The following is a 25,090-nucleotide window of genomic DNA, read 5'->3' as shown; positions in this document are numbered from 1 at the left end:
ATTTACCGTTTACATTATCTTTTAAATTTCCTTAAAACATTTTAAATTACCAAAATTTTTGTGATAAGTCAGATTGGGGTATAATTTTTGACAATAGTAGGGTATAATTTTTCTATTAGTGAGATTACTAATACATGATTAGGGTATAATTTTGACAGGTGTATAGATCTTGATTATACTTCATTTCACTAACATATATAATTATTTCCCTATTCCTTTTTTGCATTTCTTTTTCATTCCTTATCTCTCTTCTCGGCTTTTCCCCTCATCTCCTCATCTTTTCTTTGAGGCTCTTTTTCTACTTCATTCTTTTCCCCTCACTTCTAATTTTTCTCTCACTTTTTCTTATAATATTGCAATTTTTCATTTTTTTCAATCTTATTGCCACCTGCCATCTCTCCTCCCTCCCTCTCTTATCCTATCCAACTTCCCTTGGATCGTCGAACCTTGTGCGGTGGTCATATTCGTGTGGACGCTTGCCAGATATTCATTATTTATCAATGCCCAGAGCAGCAGAATGATGGAAGCTCAGAGCTCCATGATGGAAACTGCGAACCAAGAATTATTTCGGATGCTGGCCATGTCCCCGTTTTGACATATTAACGGTGATAAATCACTTTGTCTTTCCAGTAGACAAGGATAGCCTACAGAAGCCTTTGTTTGGCTCACTCTTTCCAAGTCTTGGTTCCAGTTAGAGTGAAAAATGCTTGTTGTATTGTCACGGAATGATGGAATCAAATCATTAATACAGTATTAATTGGGTATTCGACTTCAATTATCATTATGCTATACATACAAACACACACATTATAACGGAGTTATACTAGTTATGATGTAAATTGTTCATTTGATAATACACAAATCATAAAGAAATTTCAATAGAAATAAACATTAGCTATAGCTTAAAACTGTTCCTTTTCAGAATTTCAAAACACGTATCATTTTGATTCCATTAAGTTCACTCCATTTTTAAGTCAAAAAGTATAAACACGTGAAACGTTTCGATTCAGATGTTTGATAGAAGTATTAGGCTAGGCACACACCAGTTAGTCAAGACAAGATTAGACACGTTTAGTCACAATACTTCACATAGTTGCTTATGAAGACATGTCTAATTGCAATGACTAATCGATGTGTGTTGCTTCATAAGCAGCTATGTGAAGTATTGTGACTAATCGTGACTAGTCTTGTCTTGACTAACTGGTGGATGCCTACCCTTATTCCGCAAGTGGTTGTTTAAAACAAAATGACGAATTAAAAATTGGTAAGCAATGGCCAAATATCAAGGCTCAAGAATTTTGTAGCAAAGCAAGCTACAATAAATTAAAGATTATATCCTGTATTCCAATAAAGGATAGTGACTGAACAGTCGACTACAGAATGAATAAACCTTTTCTTGCCTGCCCCAAAGTAATCTCCGAATGGATTCCTGAGATCAGAGTATGAATTCCCGATATAATTATCATACTCGCGCTACAGTCTTCGATTATGATTGAAGTTGTGAATAAACATTCTACGTCTAAATTTCTATATTTCCTGAACAGTCTTTGATCTTCAGTAATCTGAGTCGATTATTACTGAAGTAGTATTTCTCTTTATCCAATTCGAATTTTAAAACAAAATGACGAATTAAAAATTGGTAAGCAATGGCCAGATATCAAGGCTCAAGAATTTTGTAGCAAAGCAAGCTACAATACATTAAAGATTATATCCTGTATTCCAATAAAGGATAGTGACTGAACAGTCGACTACAGAATGAATAAACCTTTTCTTGCCTACCCAAAGTAATCTCCGAATGGATTCTTGAGATCAGAGTATGAATTCCCGATATAATTATCATACTTGCGCTACAGTCTTCGATTATGATTAAAATGTTGTGAATAAAAATTCTAGGTTTAAATTTCTGTATTTCCTGAAAAGTCCTTGATCTTCAGTAATCTGAGTCGAAATAATGTTGTTTTCAACCCGAAAACTTAGGAAACCCTACGACTTGTGAGAGCTGAGGTTATATGAAATGTTATATGCACAAACTATAATTCTATGTTTGTATATGATAGGAATAGGACTACTTCTTATAAGCTCAAAAATGTGGATTTTACTACTCAATCTGTAGCAATAATAGTAATAAACAAGTATGAATTTTATTATTTTTCGGTTTTCCACGTGAATAACTTTCGGCAATTTAATCCTTGAATTTGTTTCTCGTGATTACTCATCGATTTCCATTACTAAGATTTTGTTTACGAACCGCCATTGTTGTGAAGTTTCAATGAACTGCTAATTGAGGGAGTGGCTTGTGTGGGCCAATGACAGACATCCATCTTAACATTTCATTCTTCTACTAGTCATATATGGCTTGTTCATCACTATAGAAAAGATGTGAACTTAAATTTCGTTCACTGAAGATTGACAATGGTTTAACTACTGAAAACGGGATCTCGTTATTATTATAAATCTGAAGTAGATAGATAGATAGGTAAATGCCTTTTCATTTACACTTTACAATATAAAAAGTGATGTGGACGAAATTGAGGCGATAAGAGCCCCCTCTTCCACTTATCCACAATCCTCTAACTACTTGAAGTAGTGATAACTTCAAGGTTTTTCATTCAAAATCATGAACTGTTAATCTGCAAAACGTGAAATTGATTGATATCAGAGATATTCAGATATGAGGTCATAATAATTGAGTAATTCGCATTTTCATTTGATAGCACTCATTAATATGCAGGTGAGTTCAGATATTGAGAGATTCACTTCAAACTGTCTACATTCCCAATGTGCATCATGGATGATATCTTTGCTTCGTACTTTGCCCCATTTAATAAATGCTGACAGTCCATATTGAAGCTTACAATAGCTGGGAAGAGTTTGTCCTTGGAGAATACAGTTTGCGTTGACGTTGAGTATAAGTTACAAACAAAATCTTTGACGTTGAAGTGACCTCTACGAAAACTTTGCAATTATAAAGCCGTCACGATAGAGATAGAGAATCACACCACTACTCTGATGCTGCTGGTTTTTATCTACAGCGAGATGCACTTTAGAATATCAGCATTGGTTGAACGGGGAGCGTTGATGTCATTTGTATGGAATGCTGACAGTTTGAAGTGGATCTCACTGGAGCGGGAAATATGAAAATATGAAAAAGTCGTTACATTCACCTCGTGACATTTCTAATTTCCCCAGCTCAGTAATTAGGCTTACGGTAATTAAGTCGATGCCGGGCTGCAAGGATTCGAATCTTAATTCGCTGGAGAAACGGTAGATTATGATGGGAGAAAATGTTGGGTAACATTTGTACTAATTTGGCGATTTGTTATCGAAATGGGTTTTTTGCAAAAAGAGAAAATCTTTGGGGTTGAGAGTGGAGAAATTTTGATTACAGATTCAAGTACGAACGCCACTTCTTTCAAGCTTTGTTGAATTACTGAAATGATAACTTGATATTTTGGAATAAATGATATTGATTCAATTATACCTTATTCTATACATCAAAATGAATGAGAATGAATAAAAAATAATAATTTATATTTCATAAATAAGAATTGGGGAGATTCAGCAAAAATTTGCCTAGGACTCTTCAAGATTTCATTCTTCAATGAACAGTATAGATATTAAAGTATTAAAAATAAAACAAATATAGTACATCTTCAAATACACGATAAACTTCTTTAAAAGATTAAAACTATTCAAAATTCAATCAGAACTATTAAATTTAGTTTCATTTTTATTATATTCGTAATAATATTATGGTATCTGGTAGGCCGGCCTACATTGTGCAACTTAGAGAGTATTTGTACACTCATGAGAGTACAAAACCGGGTATGTACCTATACTCTAAAGTGTATATGAATATCTACTGATATTCATACGATTAATCTGAGTATCTCCACAGCTCATCTCTCCACGGCTTACAAAATGTCTTCATTCATGTCTTTTACAAAATTGTTCACTGATAATGTGTTCACAATTGAGATTACCAATATCAAAAATGACATTAATGTCCGAAAATAATTCGACAAAATAATGTGACAAAATAATTTAAAAGGGTACTGAGATTGATTTTTATTTATATTTAAAGTAGTCCTAAAGAAAAAATACAATAAAATGATATTACCAATCTCTGTTGAAATGTGTTCACCAATTTGCGTGAATATATGTTTATTATTCCGACTAGATAAATGTGTTCACTAGTGTATGAAGAAATTTATTTACTGACGTGTGTACATAAATAAACCCCAGCTTAATATGGATGACCGCAACTCCGTTACAGGTCTGCAGAAATGAAAATCTGCAAGTCTCGGTAAACATGAGATTAGATTTTTCGCGCAAGGTTAATTTCCTGGCTTAGCATTTTTTGCACCCCTAGTGTAGAGTGAGAGGGGGAAGAAATTGCTGCAGCACAGAGTTTTGCTGCTCTGCTCTGCTCTGCACTAGACCCTTGCAAGTTCTGTAGTGAGTCGGCTTGCTACTAATTGAAGTGCTAGCCGGGTAATTGGGGTAGTGTGTTGTAGCCTACCTGCCTTTGCCTTCGCCCACTCACCTCTTTCCCATAGTGTCTTGCGGCGACCATAAGCTTCTTTTTTCCTTCTTTCTCTTCGTCGTGGTCGTTGTCTTCGTCGTCGTCGTCGTCATCTTCTTCTTCTTGTTCTTCTTCTTCTCTTCTTCTTCTTCTTGTTCTTCTTCTTCTTCTTCTTCTTCTTCTTCTTCTTCTTCTCTTCTTCTTCTTCTTCTTCTCTTCTTCTTCTTCTTCTTCTTCTTCTGGTGTTTTTCTTGTAACTTTCCTTCTTGTTTGTCTGCTCATTTCATCCTCCTATTCTCTTCTGCGTGCATAAGTACCGCTATGTGAGGTGTTCATGGTCTAACACTCACATGGCTGAGTAGTTACTCAGCGTTCATAGTCATACATCTCATCATACTAGTACTGAAAAAATAATGACTTGTTTTGTGGTTATACTGAAGTCATAGTTTCAAAAATTACGTGTTCTGATGCTTCAAACGAATTCAAATACTGGGAATATTCATCAGTGAAACTATACAATTCCATTTTACGTATTTTATCACTTTTGATCCTCCTTCACCAGTGACTTCTTGAACGGCTGATCACGGATAATCACAGCAATAATTACAGCCAGCACAATTTTATTATCATCTTTAATGGAATTATATTTTCACAGAAGTTTTCTTCTTTTCTAGCTTTCCCTCACTCTCCAGGTCAGACCATCGAAACAAAAAGCATTCGAACATAATTTTGTCTTCTACCTTATTACGGACCCTAGTAGCATCAACTCGATTGAGTTGAAAACACACCTTTTTCAAATCCTTATGGAACAAGTTTCTTCTTCGAATTCATTCGAAGTTTATAAAACAGATTTTTTTCATCATTTGTATCGGATTTATAATTGTATCGGATACAATATTATTCCTTATGCATGAAGAGAGTTAACCTAATCAGGTTTCTTGTAGTCGATCGGAATTTGAATTCAAACGTCAAGATGATTCAATTGACTCAACTTTCAGCTAGTAATTCAATCATTGTAGAATCATCTAACTTCTGAGATGAAGTTCAAACTAAGTTTATTGTTCGATTCCTAAAGTTTTTACTGTGCCATAAAATTGTTGAACTAACTCTCAGTAGAGTGTCATTTTTAATAAGTGAGTTAGAATAGTTTGTAACTACATAGCTACAGTATAAGTAATGGTATGGAGAAAATGAATTTATAAGAGTTTATAATGTTATAATGAAGTGTAGACAGTTCGAAGAGGTACTACAACTACAAGCTATAGAAATAGCATCACAGTTGGAAGAGGAAGATGGTAGGTAGTAAACTTCAATCTTTTCCTGAAAATAGAGGAGTCTGCAATGAATAAATTCATGATTCCACCTATTTGCTCCAATTTGTTCGAACAAGCCAACTGAATAACGCTTGTGGACTTCTACTAGAAAAACATCTGTTACATTATTATAACAACTCTTGATAAACTCTTCATACATCCTTACTACTTCATAGTTCATACATCCTAGTTTTGAGCCACTAAGCAAATTTCTAATCTCAAATGAATCTGATGCTCCATTTCCATTTTCAAGTTGATTCCACTAATTCCTTAACATTTCTAAATCAACTTGAAGTAATAGAGCTCACATTGAGACCATGAATTAGATAATTTTTGAATTAAAACCATGAATAGTGACATTTACAAACACTAAAAGGAACAAGAAATGGTTGAGTTGTGGAAATGATAACAAAATGTAATGCTCTAAGAATAAATAAATAAATCACTAATATATATATATATTATATATATATATATATATATTATATATATATATATATATATATATATATTCATATTCAAATAGTGGTTCTGATTTCAGTAATAATGGAATTCATAGAGAGTTCAAACTCAGTCCAATATCTTTAACATAATATTGAAGACGAATGATAAAATAGCAATAGAAGTTTAGTGGTGACAGATGAGATGTTGTTTGAAGAGTCGCACACTTTTGAATCTGGATTTGACACTGTGACTGGTGGTGAGATGAAGAAAATAGCTTTCCCATACAATACAAGACAAATATCACTGATAATTTGAGTTTTTCTTATCTCCTCTTGAATATTTGACGGTCTCACAATCTACGAATTAAATTTTTTTGAAGGATTCGTACTCTTGTTTGTACTATTCTATTTTATTTTAAAACTTGATATCACAAAACTATGGGGTAATCATTTACTATTCTACATTAACAACTACAGTTTAATAAAAATGATCGGATATTCATCCAGAAGACTTTTACAATTACTTACTGTATTTATGATAGAAGTCATGTGAATCATTATATTCTGACAAGGAGATTTTCTGATTACACATTGAAGCCTCCTTGGCTTCTCTATCAGATCTCTTCATCAAACATAGGGAATTTGAACAAATAGTTTCAATATGAAGCATCCATCAACAAATTCTTTCATCATCAAATTAATATCTTGTCTTGTCTAACAATAGTAATCGGGTAGGAAAAGTTTGTTGATCCGCAACTTTGATGGAAACCCGAACTTTGTAATGTAGGTAGCGTGTATCCTATTTGCAACTTTTATGCATGCCAGTCAGAGGGCTGATGGAGCCTAATTTAATAAGTTTCTCGCTCATAATCTGAAAGCTCAACCCCTATTCCAGCCCTCCCCCTACCTGGATCACTATCATAATTACTGTATTATAACACACCTTTGCAATCTTGATTTAATTGGATGTATATAGCGATAGAATCTAGTGATCTGTCAAAGCCTGTTAACATAACTCAAGTACAATATAAAGCATAGAAAATGCAACATCGGTACCACCTGTAGCCTGAGTTAAATTCACGTTCCGAAATTATTTTCAAAACCTGAGTAGAAAGTTTGACTGTACATGCTCATGATTTTGTGTTGTTAGATTGTACATCTAACGAGGGCGAGAAGATCTGTGTTTAGTACTGGAAGTGTTGCACTATGTGGAAGTGGTGTTATTTTGAGTGATAACTCATAGATGCATGATCACTAATTAATCAGATGGAAATTAGAGTAATAATAATTACTAATGAATCAATTGAACAAGGTTTTCCAATTTGACGTGTCCTATCTAATAGGAAATCTTCGTAGATGGGATAATGTCTATTTGACAACAATAAGTTGACATGGTTATTTCACCGACACGAAATATAAATGTAAATCACAATTTGTTTGCTGATGACACTGATAAATTTTATTTTCAAAACTAAGTATCACCAACTGAGGCTGTTGGCTGCATCCATTAACATTGAAACTCATGATTTGTACTTCAAATTAAAATCATTGTAAATGATGTCTCATTGGTTAATTCTACGATCTTTGTTGCATCCAATTATGATTCGTTTATTACGAGAAAGTTGCACATCTCTTAGTATGTTCAAGTGTAAAGAGAATCAAGGGTCCTTGATTTGAGTGGAAGGATGCGCAGAAGAGGATTAAACTGGAATATAATTATGGAATACGATGGATTAAGAGAGAATAACGAGTAGTCAGGACATCTGGTCAAAATGTCACAAGACCATGACCTGCCTCTATAGGCTACTTTGAATTAATGGGACTTTGGAACTGTAAGAAGAATCCTTGCATACTTCAACTGATCAAATAAAAAAAAAATGGTTATTTGGAATATAGTTTGTTCACTACTCCATGAACAAAGAGAAATTTCACTAAAAAAAGTAAGAAAGGTATTGGTAGTCGGTAGTCTGAGGAAAGGTGGACGACAGAACAAGCTTTAAAGCCGTGATAATGGCGACACTGATTGATGAATGATAAACTTTGCAAAAGAATATCAAGGAAGAATAGATGAACAAAAAAGCCTACATAAAAAGCTATTGATTTCCCGCTTTCATCAAACTAAGCAGTAATCAAGTATTCATGGTTTCCATGGCGGGTGATTTATTTGAGAGCTCTTCGAGTCTTCAACGCACATCAGTGGATCGGTAAACAGTGCTCACCTCATTTCAAAAATAAAATGAATTCCCCGAACACACATCAAACTTTAGTATTCCCCGTAATGATTATCGTATTCCGTGTTCCGAACCATAATCTCAGATAATATTGTAGGTTTTCTGTGCCGCACAATTCTGTTAATATGCTAATACCGAACATGGAACTCAAATATATGCGCTCATTAGTCCAAGCCAGCCATAATAGAAACATCGATTAAACCGGTCGATAGTAATTCTGAAAGCTAAAATACATGTATATATTATACACAACACTATCGACTGTCGAATTAGCCCTTATCGAAAAGAACCAGTAACATGTCACTCATTGAATGCGAACAGTTACACAATTGATTAGTCATTCAAATCAAGCAATTTGATTGATTATTATTCATGCGATTGTCTGACTCATCTGCATTCCAGTTTAATTTATTGCGATTTGTTTACTCGCATGATGAATAGTATCGATTGTCTTCTGTCCTTTGATATGTGACTGTGCGATGCTCTCTCACATCAAAATCGCGTTTCCTTTTCATCCATCCTCTTTCTGATTGTTCTCCCTTTTGTTGTTTCCTCAACCCCTATTTCCTTCGATTTCCTTTCTCTTCCACTCGCTCTGTGTCTCTCCCCTTTTCGGACACCATGTTTTCACCAATGCCCTTACTTCATACCACTATTATATTTATCTTTTCCTATTAAATCTATCATCATTGTTTTTCATTACTTTCTCTCTTATTCCGCCCAATTTCTCTTCCTTTTCACCTCTATTTCCATTTCATATCTTCGCCTCCATCACATTCTTACTTCGTATTTTCTAATGATTTCACCTCCCCATTTTGCATCATTTGCATTTTTTCTCTCTTACTCTGGGGAGATTCTCTTCCTTTCCTCCACCTTCAGCCACATCACTTTGCCTGAACCACATTCTTAGTTTCGTGTTTCCTCATTATTTCAACTTCTAACACATTTCATCAATTTTCTCTACCTCCATTTGCGTCATTTTTCTTTGTTCCTTTCGATTCCGTTCCTTCCAAGCTATGTTGGGATTGAAGCTTTGAATGATACCTTTCATCTTATTTCTGTTGATTTGTACTGTAGATATTCAGTATTCCTATCTTATTCTTTCACTGTATTACCTAGAATTACTATAGGCCTATATTATGAGCTATTATTAGGATTATTATTATGAACTATTATTAGGCCTCATTATGAACTATCCTACAATATCACTCGCTGTATCATGAAAATTTGATAGAATCATGTAAGTCTTTGTAGCACTGGAAATAATTTGTAAAATTATGCATAATCATATTTCATAGGCGACAAGCCTAGTAAGAATAAAATTGATGAATAAAGTCTATCTATCTATCTTTTCATCTACAGTATCTATCCATCTATGTCGTTGCCTGTTCCCTTCAAGCCCTAATTTGAGCGCCTTGCCTCATCTTCATTCCTCAATTTCGTGCCTTTTTTCTTTCATTCTATCCTCTCTCGTCCATTTCCTTCTCCTTTTATCGCCAATTTCGTCGTTCTCCCTCATGTTTTACCCCAATTCCAATACTTACAACCTCTTATGTTTCCTCCTTCCCCGTCCTCTTCTTGTCGTTTTCCTCCTTTCCACTAGTTTTGTTCACCTTTATTCTCCTGTCACCCATATTTTCCTTTCATTTCTAATTTCCTTTAATCAGCATTTTGTCACTCTCCATTCATCCCTTCCTATTTTCACACTATTTATCTTTATTATTCTATTCATCCATACTCCCATCTCTTCTTGTACTTCCCTCCCCTTCCCAGGAGTGACAAACACACTCAAAATCTACTGTCTCTTCCCACCATTGCATTCATATTACTACACACACTAAACTTCAATATCTTCCACGCACCCTCTCGCTCACTCTCTCTCTCTCTCTCTCTCTCTCTCTCTCTCTCTCTCTCTCTCTCTCTCTCTCTCTCTCTCTCTCTCTCTCTCTCTCAGAAATAGAGTCACTCAGTCCTCTATCCACTTTTCTTCGGACCTTTTTCCCCCTTTTTATTTACATTTCCATTGTATTTCCACGCACGCGAGCGGGTTTTGTTATCGTAAAAAGATAACGCGTCTGACCGTCTCACTCAGTATTCCATCATGCTCTTTTCCTTCACTTTTGCACTCACAAAAACACACATATATATACCCTACACAGGCAACTACGTATACTCCACACACATCACTAGATATACACTCACACACACTAACATTGTTATTTGCTCAATTCCTACTTTTTCATTTTATGTGTGAGTGAGTTAGCCCGCCTGAAATTGAAATGGCGTGTGTTCAAGTTATCAGATTGCTTCCCCTTATCAGTGAGTTCATCATCAAAAGGATGGATATTTTTGTTGATTGAATAACCTTATCAATCATAGGAGAGTCTATTTGAATAAGCATTCAATTGTTCCAGTGTAAGTAATCAAGGATGGTATCTTTTGTGTGTTTACATTACAAATCGATGGAGGTAGGCAATATTATTTGCGAAATTATGTCTCCTAACCTGCAATTTACTGTGTATGTAGCACAAAAGTAATTTACTTTTTATGAGGATTTCTTGCTAGGTAACTGAATTTTTGTTTGCTTATTTTCCTTCTCCTTGTTTTTGTATTATCATCCACTCATTTTTTCCTACCCATACTTCAATATTTTTCTCCTGTTAAGTTCAGGGCTCTTCTCTTTTATCATTATTTGTTGTTTTCTTCAAGCTATTCTTCTTCCTGTTGTCAATATTTGCAGTTGCAATAAATATTCAGGGTGTTTGATATACCAAGTACGAATGGATTGGAATGTAGTCTCATTAATTAGAGTTTCATAATTTATGAAAATTTCATGACAATATTAGATCAATAACTCATGTCAATTTAATCTACTCATGCTAACTCAAGTTTATTTTCATCTGAAACCTATCTTGCTTGATTTTTTTCTGAACAATTTCACAGCTTTTTCTTAATGCTGTTATGATCATACGGAACTCACGCTAGGAAGAAATATTTATGCAACTAGCAATACATAATGCAACTAGCCATGCGTATTTCAAAACAGGATTAGCAACGGAAGAAGGTAGGAATAGCTTTGCCAACAATGGAATGTAATAGGATTTGAGCGGCAGATTTAATTGACTTGGCTGGTTTTGTTTTGTTGCAGCGCCGTGGCAGAGGGGATCCCCGCCGACCACCCGCACCTCGTGCTCTTATTCTTCATGTGCCAGCTGTTCCTGAGGGAGCTAGCCAAATGTAGCAGGTTGGTGCAACTCATACCCATGGACATGACTGGATATTTCGGTGAGTTCTGCTCCAATCAAACTACTTATTTTATACCCACACACAAACCTAAGAGCTTGATGTAGGCATCACCCTCAGTATTATTATATAGAGTGGAGAAAACATAACCTATTTTCTGGACTATTTTAATGAATCGAAATTCTGGGGAGGAACAGTTTTGGGCTGTGCCTGTTGATCCTCCACCAAATTATTATTAAAAAATAATTGTGTATCATTAAATCAATAAAAGAATAAAATTTAGAAAGAATAACAGATGTAATAACATAGAATTTGAATGAGATATTATGTTAATCAATGACAGCTTTACTTATTACTATAAAAGCTTCAAGTAGGCCTCATAGGCTTACTCAGTCTAGCGCGACTCAAATCGTAAGGTACCGTACGACTTTAGTCGCGGATTCTCCGCGTACCTTAAAAACTCCAATGGTACTCCAAAATACTCCTATTAATCTAGGTACTTATTGTTTGTGATGTTCCAATTGATAATTGCATAATATGGGGAATTTCACTACTTTTTCAACAGACTTGAATTGAATGTGTCCTCGTTTTTTTCACGATACCTGACTTCAACTTTTTCTATTAGAGTGTCTACACACAGTGAGCGGTCAGGCGTTCCGAGTTGCGCGTTATTGAAAACTGGAAGTTAATTATTGAATTATTACGAGAGAGAAAGAGACGCTTATCATATTATTGAAAATTTATTCTGAAGCTAGATACTTTATAGCTCTCTGTCGGATAGTGGGTATCTTGTTTTTCTTCAATTCATCTTCAATTTTTATTTAGAACTACCGTAGAACGCTTGTATTTGGCCGCCGCCATTTGTTCATAGAAAGAACGTGAACCGCAAAACTTAGAACGCCTGACCGTTCTCTGTGTGCACACACCCTCACAGCCATAACGTAATGATTTTATTCTTCAGTAGATGCTACATTGATAGGCCTTCTCCATAATATGGAGATTAGAGATTGATATGGATTTAATATTGGAGATTAGATCCATTAGAACAATGTCAAGATTTTATCAACAAAATAAGATTATTTTAAGATTTTTTTATGTACCGTACGGTATAAGTTACTTGTATGATCAAAATTTATTTGAATAAGAGCATGACGGTTTTTGAGATAGATGACTTCCTGAACAATATGAAGAATATTTTGGTCTGATGAAATGAAGTTACCTTAATCTTAGTGGATAATTCTCTAAGAGTGGCTTCATTGATGAGATTTGAGTTTGTGCAGCCAGCCTGAATAAATAATTTAAGATATGATATTGATTGGTATTATCAATTGATTGCTATAGCTATCAATTGTAGGTATTTAATTTTTACAATAATAGAGGAATTGTCTTCATTATCCTTCCTCTATGGTGTAAATCAAGACCTCAATATTCTAAAAGATATTGATACAAGACATTCGTGTGTGTGTGTGTGTGTGTGTGTGTGTGTGTGTGTGTGTGTGTATATGTCTGTGAACACGATAACTCCATTCCTAATTAACCGATTGACTTGAAATTTTAAACTTAAGGTCCTTATATCATGAGGATCCGACAATAAGAAATTCAATAAAATTGAATTCAAAATGGCGTATAATTAAACCAACACCCAAAAATCATGTTTTCGGACTCAGGGGACCTTGAAACGTATAGAAAACTTGAAATTAGGGTACCTTAATTTTTTTTGGAAAGCAATACTTTCCTTACCTATGGTAATAGGGCAAGGAAAGTAATAAATAATAATATAATCGATGTCGATGAGTACTTACCTTATCTTCAAAATATTCACAACTGAGAATAATTCTATTTTCTCAATTTCTTTTGTATTATTTTGCAGAGAACAGAGCGGGACCATCAAATATAGGAAATGTCATAAGTCAAATCCTGCTGTGCAAGACTATAGCACCTGACTTCAACCAGGAGGAGATATGCAGCATTGCAAAAGATTCCCAAGAACTCAACAGGATTGTTCATGAAATGCAAGAGTTTCTGCCTCAGCAAGAAATCAATGCTGGTAACTGTTTTATTGTAGAAGATTATCAATTAATTTCCAAGTTGAAACATAAAATAATACCGATATTCCTATATGTGTAGTTATTCTAATATGATTATTCATACTAAGAAGAAACTCCAAACTACAATCTCTGCAATTATAATTTTCCAGTCCGGCCACCTTAAGATATAACTTGAATAGAAAATAGAGCTATCATATATAGATTATTATTGTTTTATTGGAAAATATTAATTTAAATAATATAATTCGTCATAATATAGCTTGATGATAGTATAAAAATATTCACTCACTGTTATGAGAGTATCGTTTCGCTTTGGTGCGCTCCAAGGAATAATGAAAGTGTTGAGCCTGCCCTGTAGGTTAGTAATTGCAGCGAAATTTGAAATAGTAGGGATTGCCTTGAAGTCAAACTTTGACTTTCTTCACAATAATCAGAAGTTTCCGTTGTAAGTTATCAAATCACCAGTTATTATGTTATTTTGCCCTTGCTTGTTACAATTTTATCAGCCTAGTACAAATTGAGTTAATTTTAAACTTGTTGACTGGTAACCATGAAGTTTTTTGTGTCTCACTCGTCTAAAACGTCAGGGCTCTTCCACTAATTCTTTCTCCCATGCTGTGCAAGCAGAAGCAGTAATCTCAACTCAAGAGATCTCACCTCAAGCTCTAAACGGAGTTTATATCTAGAGTTTACAGTGGATATGGACAGGTCAGTCTGAAGATATACTGTGTAAAGTATTAAATCTGGGTAGATAAAAAGCCCTAACAGAAACAGTAATAGGTCTGAAAATAAAGTAACTGGCTAATATCGCCAAATAGATAATAACTAAGATTAGATAGCATCAGCTTGTTCTGGCTAAATGGTACAAAAACCTAAAAAGGATTGGAAGGAATTTTATTGCTCATAAATAGATTATTATATAAAATATTTGAAGATTGAGGTTATGTACATGTATTCACGGATCGGTGACCTAGAGATCGATCAAACCGAGAAACGTAGAATCTGACCAAAACCCCTTGGCAGAGCTTTATTGCAATCAGATGGTGTGCAATGTGAAAAAACACCTGATCACGTGGCTAATTATTAAGTAGCATGGAATTAATATTAATGTATAGAATATTAGCTAGCATGTAAAGAGCATAAATAAAAAACCAAATAAAAATAATTTAATGTATTCAGGAAATAAGAGGTACCAGGCGCATGAATACCGAATAAAATTTGCATGCACCAATAGTAAAACGGCAGTTAATAGGCGGCAATTGTAGGCCAATTCAAAAATATTTATATATATTTCTATAAATGTTCGGAATCTATGTTGAATTGTTGTATAGTCTATGTTATCGATATGGCTCGAAAGCAAAGAAATTATTAATCATACAATCTAAGTAATATTTTGGTATTTTTTGTAAGATCTATTTGAACCTAAATGGCGGAGGACTAAGATATTTAAATTTTATGCTAATTTGAAAGTCGGAAATAGGATCTGTAAAACTTGAGAAAGGAGAACCAGCACTCGCCAGCCAAATGCCACCATAAGAGGACCCCAAATATTTTAGAGCGTAGTACCTTACTAATGATTTTGTAAAAGTTAAAGTTAAATCAAATTATTAAATTTCTTAAAAGACTTCGTGATGCTATTGTGAAGCAGAAGTCATTTTCAATTTCAAATAAATTTATAACCCCTTGGAGGAGACGATTCCGGCTACCATATTCCCGGACCACATGGAGTTGGATCGACATCGGCGGCTTACAAGAAGATTTTCGACACGTGAGTGATAAATTTGAATTAGTGATGGGCGCCCTAGTGCTTCGAATTAATCTAATAATCAAAGCTAGCTCGTCGAAAGGGTTTTTATTATAAATTAAGAAATTAATAAGAGTAATACTTGCGCAAGTAAAATTAGTATTAAAGGTATTTCATTGAAAGAAAAATATAGATCAATATTTCAGAAATTTCTATTAAATCAAAGAAGTACAAAATCTAGGCTATTAAAACATATGCATATGATATTTAATTTTTTTTGCAATACAATTTGCGATAATTTATTATAGCTCTAATTCACTAGATGAATGGCTCTACTTATTCCGTCAGGTGCCGAATCTTGCACCCTGAGATAAAAATATATATTCGATACAAAGAAATCTACTAAGTACTAGAGATTTTAATATATATATATTTGGATTATTAGTGGCTAATTTATCAAGCTGATCTTAAAGCACACACTTTTAATTGAATTGTCTAAGTCGACAAGTATTAGCAAGCGCATATCGCAACTACATGCAAAAGAATGCATACGATTTTAAGATAAAGGCACATGGTAATGATTCGTGCCATAAATCTAGAATATAAAGTTTAGCCTGTGATATTTTATTGATTTCAATTATTGTTCTATTTTTATATTATATTTTTTTATCGCTCTTTATATATTTTTTGCCTCGCTTTATTTTTTTGCATTATTTGTTTAATATATATATGAAACGTTCATGGTGTGCAATTTATTTTTTATTCCTCAACATATAGTATAAGTATCATATTTATATATATATTTATTTTTTATTGAATTACAAGAGTTATAGGAGAAGACCATACCTAGGCCTATCAAGATTTTTTAAGACTGAATACTATTAGAAAACCACGACCTAATTATATAATTATATCAAATCTCATGCTTTACCGACTGATGCCAAGCAGGAGGCTAATCGTTATTTAAATATAAAGAATAACGTGACAACTGTAACTTCCACTTCTAGGCTACTATAATCGCCACACACCAGAGAGGGGATATTTTTCACATAAAATCAATGGTGGAATTGTGTGTTAGAATGGAATTATGTGTAAAGAAAGGAGATGAATCTCCAACAACATTGAATAATGATTCTTGCAATCAAGAATGAATATATATATATCAGACTCAGAAATCTAGAATGATTAGTATCATCGAATAGCATGCTCCAAACAATATTTATGGATTCCTTGTTGATGGAGAGTTACTTAAGGGAAGATTTCACCTTGTCTGATACATATTCAAGGAGACAACTTAGTTGTCACTACTACCAGTGTTTTACAATATACTCTCTACATGTTTGAAGCTTCCATTATTTGTCAAGATACACAAATTCTTGATAATAATAGGGGTAGAGAGAGTTTGGAGTAAGTTATAGAGGAGAGAATAGTTTTCAAAAGGCACAATATCACATAAATTCAGTTTCTCCTACCACTGAATGTCAGGATTCCAGTCTATTTCTCCTGCTCCTGTTCATCATCCTTTTTATTACAACTCAGTTATTTTCTCTTCTTCACTCCTTTTGCTTTTTTCGTCTTCAATAATTTTTCTCTCCTCGAACTTTCTACAAGTTTGCATTCTCCTTATTTAGTCTGATTCTCATAATAAATATATATTTTATACACACTTCATAAATTTCGAGAGTGAAGCTCAACATAAATCATCGAAACCAAAAATACATTAAAACTATTTTGCCATGAATAGTTCATATTTCGGACATAATAATACTTATTCGATACCGTGCTAATAGCTACAATTTTTGTGATAATCAATAATAACTGTCAACAAAACCTCATTTAGACTGTGTATACCGGTAACTATGAAAATTGGGGAGAGAGGTAGTTTTGGGTTTATCCTATTGATTCTCTCTCAACAATTTATTTGATTCTGAGCTTGTGTAAATGGAATACTCACTTGTATTCGCAATAATTGATTTCAAAAGAAAATGTAATACATTCACATTCACATTTTCTTGTAAATTTCCATCACTGTGCCTTATTGTACTTTACAGTGGAGCTTAGTTTCCAGATACCAACATCTCTTGTAGGCTGTTTTAGAAATTTCACTGAATAATCGTAATTGAGCGAAAGAAAATGTCACACTCTTTTTCTCCTATTGTGAGCTATTTTTCCATGGATCAATGAATAAATAAATATTTTTTTCTCAATTTCCAGAACGACCAGCCGCTCTAACGGGTGAAGATGCTACAAACAAATGGACCAAAAAACGCCGGCGTAGTTCGATATACAAGAACGTTGGTTCATTCTGCTGCCTGTGTAGACCCAACTACCTGTGATAAGCACCAGTCTCATTTATAACATCATCACACACACCATTCACTTGTAACGTTACGTCACGTTACGTCACCCCGTTTGTCCGCTCACTCAGTTCTACTACAGACCTTACAGTGAATTTCACTCAAAACTAGCAGCAATTTCTGAATGGGAAGCATTTTTCTATCTATACGGAATGTTGAATGTCAATTTGAAGTGAATCTCATCAATGTATCTTTGACATAACTGCTATGATAGTTATGACAGTTATTAATTTATTATTTGCAAGCGTACCGGTAGTCTACGAGATTCTCACATTGTAAACATCTCGTAAGCTACAACTTAACTATTTCTTTTGACTTGAGCGAGTTTATTAGGGTTTAACGGTGCGCGGGACAAGAAGATATAAACAAGCTTTAGTCTCAGATACCGGTAATGAAACGATATTAATTCTCATAGTTTTGTTGATGTTGTTCAATGGTTTCTGTGATATTGAAATGTTTTTCTTTTAACAAACCCCCTTTTAACATGACACAAAAGTGCCATACAAAACTGATGAACCCCTTTTAACAAAACGAATGAACATAAAAACTTAAGCAAAACGACCAATTTGTAATTTTTTGAATGTTACTTTCAAGGATATTACATATGAAAATATTAGTAAATTGCTCAGAATTGTATGAACAGTACTTGTGTCTACTTATTTTGATTTATAAAATATTCTAAATAAAATTATGAGTTTGATTGTCAATAGTTTATCTGTACTGAACACTCAATCACAGTGAGGTAGAATTGAAATTATCAATTTATTTGAATGGATCTCAATATAGATTCTACAAAATCAATATTATTTGTTCTAAAAATGTTATTCCCATTCTAGTCTGGAAACATTTTGTAATTATAATCCAAGACCTTTATACGTTTCACTTTACGTGACCTTCAAAACTCACTTGACTAACTTAGTATCATTTTTTCATTTTATATTGAAAGTTTATGATTTTTTATATTTTCTAACAATTTGGTACTGTTACATTTCTGATATTTATTATTTTTTAGATTAAAATATCACCCTATGACGGTTGAATGCGTAAAATGCTTATTTTTCCTATTTCTGTCTGCCCACTGCTATTATTTGAACAAATCATAGCAGATCAACATCAAAGGTATTGAGGACTTAGAGCCTTTCAAATACGATATAACACACACCAAATCAATCTCATTCTTCCATTGTACCAGAATCTTTCCACGATTAATAATAATATTATTGAATAATATAAATTATTCTAACGTTCCTAACAAGTATGGCATTTTTGAATGATAATAATAAAACTTTTATAAAATTTTTCTTGACACGATAGATGTTGTTCACCATATGGAGTGAGTTTTATATAATTACTTTATAAGGCGCACGTACCCTCTCCTAATCCATTACACTTATGACAAAGTATCTCATGGTTTGAATAAATTTCGACCTTTTTCAAAAAATACCTCTATTTGAACATTTTGATTAAGATGAAGAAACACATTGGTCCTTTATTTTTACATGGTTTAAGTCGACTCCACACGCATTAGTGAATCCAAAGGACTAACTCAAGGCGCCTGATGTTGAGGAAAATTCTTAACGTGTGGTTGAAAAAATCTTCACAGATTTTTCCATCTACTCGTTAAAATCTTTCTTGAGGTCTGGCGCCTTTGTGTAGGACTTGGGATGTGTCAGGAGCGTAGAGCCACCTTTAATAATGGAAAGGACCTTATTATCCTAATTAATTTCAATTTAATTGGCATCAGCAATGTGTTTGGCATATTTCCTCTGATCTTGAAGAAAATGTGTATTACTTTGTAACTTCACATTACTTATGAAACCAACCAATGAGTAAGAAAGCTGATGAAATTGTAAACGCAAAGCTTGAGCATTTTTTCTAACCCCATAGTTAATATATCTTGATTATAGCTGGATATTTTATGCAATAATTAATTATTTTTATAATCATCTTCACGTGGAATTGCAATTTTTATGTTGAATTGCAATATGTTATGTTAAATTATCAAAATATTTATAGTTAGGAAACTTGTATATTTTTATAGATAGCATATAAATTTTGCGTCTCGAAGTCTTTATTCTTGAATGACTATGTTCATTATTCGAAAAAGTTTAATTTCCAATGGATATTATGTTCAAATAATGATTTGTACTGTAACATATTGTTAGCTGTATCTAAATATATAATAGCATAATGTTAAGATTATTTGTTATTTTAGACCTTCAGTCCAATTATATTGGAATAGTGAACATAGGTATTAATATTATTACTGTACATGAATATCGGTTTATTCTAATATTGTTTTCTCTTCCATGTTTCTCCTTAAATCTATTTTTTTTTTTCAATACAAAAATGAAAAAGAACAATGTTGATAGGTAAATTGTCTATATACTATTTAATTCGGTTACCCAAGTTCAAAGAAAATCCTTAATAATTAAATGAACTGATAAAATACTGTAATGGATGAAATTATTTTTGTTGTCAGCTTTCAATCAAGAGTCACCCATTAAATGAATAAACTTGAATAACACAGAATGAATGCATGTAGCAATTCGTTATAAGATTACCGTAGCATGTAATATTTAGAATTTTCCCCACGATATTTTACAAACAATATAGTGTACAGTTATTGAGCAGATAAAATTTTGGGAGTTTTTTATAGCCTTATCTTCTCAGGTATTGGTTTTTCATCATTATCTTGAAATCATTTTTAATGACAAATATTGCTTTGAAAAAAGTTTTTTACGAGTGCAAGGAATTTTTTTGAAATTAGACATGGTTTAGACAGATTTAAACTACAATTTGATCTTATAGTTTTTAAATTCTATAATAAAACGAATGAATGTTCAATGTGGCGATTCCAAAAAATGACTATATAAGCAGTACACGTACCTTATACGCTATGAGCTCATAGCTAAGAGCTGATCGAGACTTGAGCTTATAGGTTTCAAGCTGAATGAATAATATATTGAGATAAAAGGCTAGTTTAACATTTATACAAAGCAGCTCGGAATGGATCAAGAAATCATCACCTTTAAAATCATATTAATCCAGCTTTTAAGTTTCAAACAATTAGGTCTGCCAGTTCAACGAATTGCAGAATTCAGTGTTTAAATACATGAAATTTGAGGAATATTTTTTCTGTAAGGTAGACCTTGCCTGTAATTTATTAAATATGGACGGAATCATACCTTATTGTAGAAATTTTTAAACGATCATTGGAGTACGGTAATTATTGAGAAAATGTAATTTTACACGCATAATTAATATTGATAATTTTGTAGATACAGTACCTACTATAAAATTCTAACAATAATATTAATAATCTCACCAACATTACTTATTGGAATTAGTGCAATTAATATTGTAAAGTTAGATTTATAGATCAATGTAATGAGTAGACAAAGCAAAGTAGGGTTTTCTTAATTACTGTATACCTTGAGAGCCTTCCCAGATAGAAATTACTTACTGAAAATGGGATATCCGCGGAAAAATATGGGTATAGTCGGTTTTATGTGAACCATTGTAGTATTTTCACTAATCAAGTCATTCATTGGAAAATGATATTATCCTATATGAAACACAACAAAAATGTTCTATGAACAATGAAAATTAAATTAGGCTATGGAAGAAAAAACTGTATTATTCATTGTTCATCTAAAATCTGAAGATTTCAATCACACTTTCAGAATTTGATTTCATTTAAGTTTTTTCCACAAACAAAGAATTACGATCTCAATATTAATGTGAAACTATAGGCTACTATATAAACACATAATCAAGGAGATTTAGCACTGTAAAGCTTGTAAGCAGTTTCAATCAATTTCCGAGTAACAAATACAATGAGAACGAGAACCTCAATATATTTTAGAATTTTCAATATAGGTAACAATACGGTATGCAAGTATAAGAATGAGAAACTTGGACAAAGAATAATAATAATTCGTACAATATAATTTTGAACTTTATGTGAAAGCTACGAAATCATTGAACTTCCATGGTAGATTACAATGAGGTTTGTTTCGAGCTTTTCCTAATAAATAAGGTTCATATTTTATCAATGTAACCAACATGAAAGGCGTTCCCCTGATTTATATACAGAGGTTGCAGTAATTATATGAATCTTATTTTCTAGGGAAAACTCAAAACAAACCTCATTGTCAAACTACCTATCACAAGAATTCAATGAGTTCGTTTCAATATCTTCAATTTAAAAGATTTCATAACGTTTACATGAGTATCAACATAATATTGTAGGCCTAGCTCATCCTAAGTTATATCAGAATCACTTTTTAATGAAAAGGTTGAAATTCATAACATTGAACTTATTTTTACTTTGAGGCGAACGCACACCAAAACAGACAGACGTATGCAGACAAACGTCTGCATGCATTAGATATAATTTCTGGAGACGACTGTGTGCGCCTTAAAACATTCGACCACCTGAAAATGCATTTTTTCTGTCTGTCTAATGCTGTGTGCATTTTCCTTTAGCCTATTTCATTTTCTCTTATGTATCACCAACACTATATCCTCATTAACTATTTTTTTATGAATTCTTATAATTTTAAACTATGTTATCTGGATTATTCTGCACTGTTAAAATGAACAAGAATGAGATGGAAATATATCTATGGGACCAGAGTGTTAGATTCTCAACTAACGTATAATCTCTTGCGTGAATCAATAGACTTTATTTTTAATGATAGTTTCCTTGATGAATGTGCTTCTTCTGGTTTGAACTTGGACTATTTTGATACACAGTTATATTTCTGAGTTGAAAATAATAACTGGGAAAATCAGCAAATGAGTTAAGTTACGGTATGTGAAATTTAATGCATTTTGTTACAGTTTCAAACTTTTAAATATGAATGATAAATTTGACATATTCTTCATGGTAGATTTCACAGGGTTTTTTCTGAGTAAGTTATTTGACAGCTGATACCGCATACAATAATTGAATGAACAAGTTTCAAATAATCAATGGTTACCGTAGTATAACAAGTATTACTGTATGGTACCTTATTAATTTATTGTCAAATTTATTACTATGGTAGCATGAAAAATTATTATACGGTAATGGTAATTCTTATTATCATTGGCATCTTCATTTACTGGAATGAATAAGTTGTAATCTTTTTAGTCAAATAATAGATAGAGGGTTGTATCAAGAGGAAATTGTTTCACATTTATCAATCTAAACCCATCTATTACTCTAATAAGACTATCATATTATATAGAAATTAAAAGAAATCAGAAAATTATTATTTATTGTTAGCGTATTCATTCAATCAATTGGCATGATCAATTATTGATATATCATCAACTCTCAATCAAAATAATAAAAACATTCTATCGATCTACAAGTAAAAATCAATCAGCTTGTCTCACCCAAACCAAAACCAACAATTTGAAGATAGTAGAAATATACCGTGTTTCAGAAGAGTACATATATGCCTGTTGATTCAACTCTCTTATTTTATAATAACTAGACATGATAATACGACTCATTAATACAAGATAAAAACAGGAGCATTGAAAAAATGAAATGTGTTAAAAAATAGTAGGATCCAATAGTAACCAGGAAAATACATTTTGCCAACTCTGTACCAATCCAAGATAATTGATAAGTGATATTGCTCTCTTCTTACAAATTCTATTTCCACATTCCTCATCGATTATATTTTTTTATAAATACTTTATCAGAGTTCAATACACAATATAGCTATCATCTTATAATAGTACCTATGTAAAAAAATTAGTTATAGGATTGTCAATAAGATAGTATAATATTATTAAATATTTAATAAATAAGAGAATAGAACACCAAAAATGTATCTGGGTGATACCCATCTAGTCTATTTATAGTTTTAACTCACAGAGTTATATTATTCTCAATTATACCTTCAAAAAGGAATGATTATTTATATAGGAACTGAGAAAGTGTCGTCAGCTCGATTTCCATAGAAATTGGTTGATCATTAAAATTCCTCCAACTTTTTTTTAACCAGATACAAGAATATTATTGTTTCTATTTATTAAAGATAAATAGATGGGAAACTCATTGATCAACAGAAATATTGTAAGTTAACACTACCCAACTTTATCATCTTTCTGATTTAGCCTATAAATTGTTAATGGGCCTGCGGCACATTATTAAATTTTAATATCCGAGATATGCTGTACAAAAGGACGTACGTTTTTCTATGAGAAAATAACATCAATGGTGGATAGAATTTCAAGACTCCTATATACTCCATCATTTTTTCCGCACTATTGGACTACTTCTTGTGTCTGGTCACTGATGAATTTATTTGTTTAGATTCTGTAAAAATAGCATTATTCCATTTTATTCGATAATGTACCGTACCGGTAGCGGTACACTATATTTTATATCTTCTGAAATGCATTAAAAATAAAAATTAGGCCTTTATATCATTTGAATACTTTCTAGTCTTCTCTATTTGATCCTTCCACTTGAGAACTTACTCTACAGTACTGTTTTCTTTGTAATAAATTGTTGAGAATAAATTTATAACCAGTTTTCTAATATGTTGTTTTATGTATAATCCTCAATTTTCCTACCTCAAGGTAAGTGATAGATATTGGTTTTCTTTGCAGTGGTGGAGTGTATAAGTATAATATCAATAACGAAAATTGCCAGTAATTGGTAGTACTAATATTTTGATAGACTTCGGTATCTCATGTTTCCAGTATAGCTAAACTAGATAAGCTAGTGCCAGTGTCAAGATTCGAGATATAATACTGTAATAGGTACTGCTCTGTATTTATTAATTTCCATGTGTTTTTTTCAACAAACGATGTATTATCTTCACTTCACATTCTATACGTTATCATGTTATGAGTACATAGCTAAAAAAAATCTGGTGTGGTGCACTCACACAACTTTCCTTGCCGTTATGAAAATTGATCAACTGACGCTAGTGTTCCCGCGCATCTCAAGTCTACTTTTCTAAGACCTGAGCCAGCTGGTGACAGGACAATAGCGCTGCAGACACACGAAGTCTGCTATCTCTTCATAGTGAATGATTTAATAGAATCAACAGTTGCCAACAGTTTGCAATTGAATAATCTTATTTTCTCGAATTTCGAGCTCATTTTCAATTTTAGGTGAAAATGCTACAAAACTTTAATTGTGGAAATTTTTATGCTCAATCTTTACCACTTG

The 25,090-nt window shown here is 32.7% G+C and overlaps 1 protein-coding gene across 2 annotated transcripts in view; it reads left to right on the top strand.

Annotated features, from left to right (window-relative positions):
• The window catches only part of LOC111057132, a 143,086-nt gene extending 118,635 nt beyond the window's left edge, over positions 1–24,451 (top strand). For both annotated transcript variants that reach the window (XM_039420917.1, XM_039420916.1), the window contains 3 exons: positions 11,661–11,797; positions 13,626–13,802; positions 17,762–24,451. In XM_039420917.1, coding sequence (XP_039276851.1) covers positions 11,661–11,797; positions 13,626–13,802; positions 17,762–17,883 — 436 coding nt within the window. In that variant the 3' untranslated portion in view covers positions 17,884–24,451. The remainder of the gene's footprint in view (positions 1–11,660; positions 11,798–13,625; positions 13,803–17,761) is intronic.
• The last annotated feature ends 639 nt before the right edge of the window (positions 24,452–25,090 follow it).

Source organism: Nilaparvata lugens, chromosome 2, assembly GCF_014356525.2.
Source record: "Nilaparvata lugens isolate BPH chromosome 2, ASM1435652v1, whole genome shotgun sequence".
Classification (NCBI taxonomy): Eukaryota; Metazoa; Arthropoda; class Insecta; order Hemiptera; family Delphacidae; genus Nilaparvata; species Nilaparvata lugens.
The sequence above is the reverse complement of the archived record's forward strand: the minus strand, read 5'-3'. Positions and strand labels throughout refer to the sequence as shown.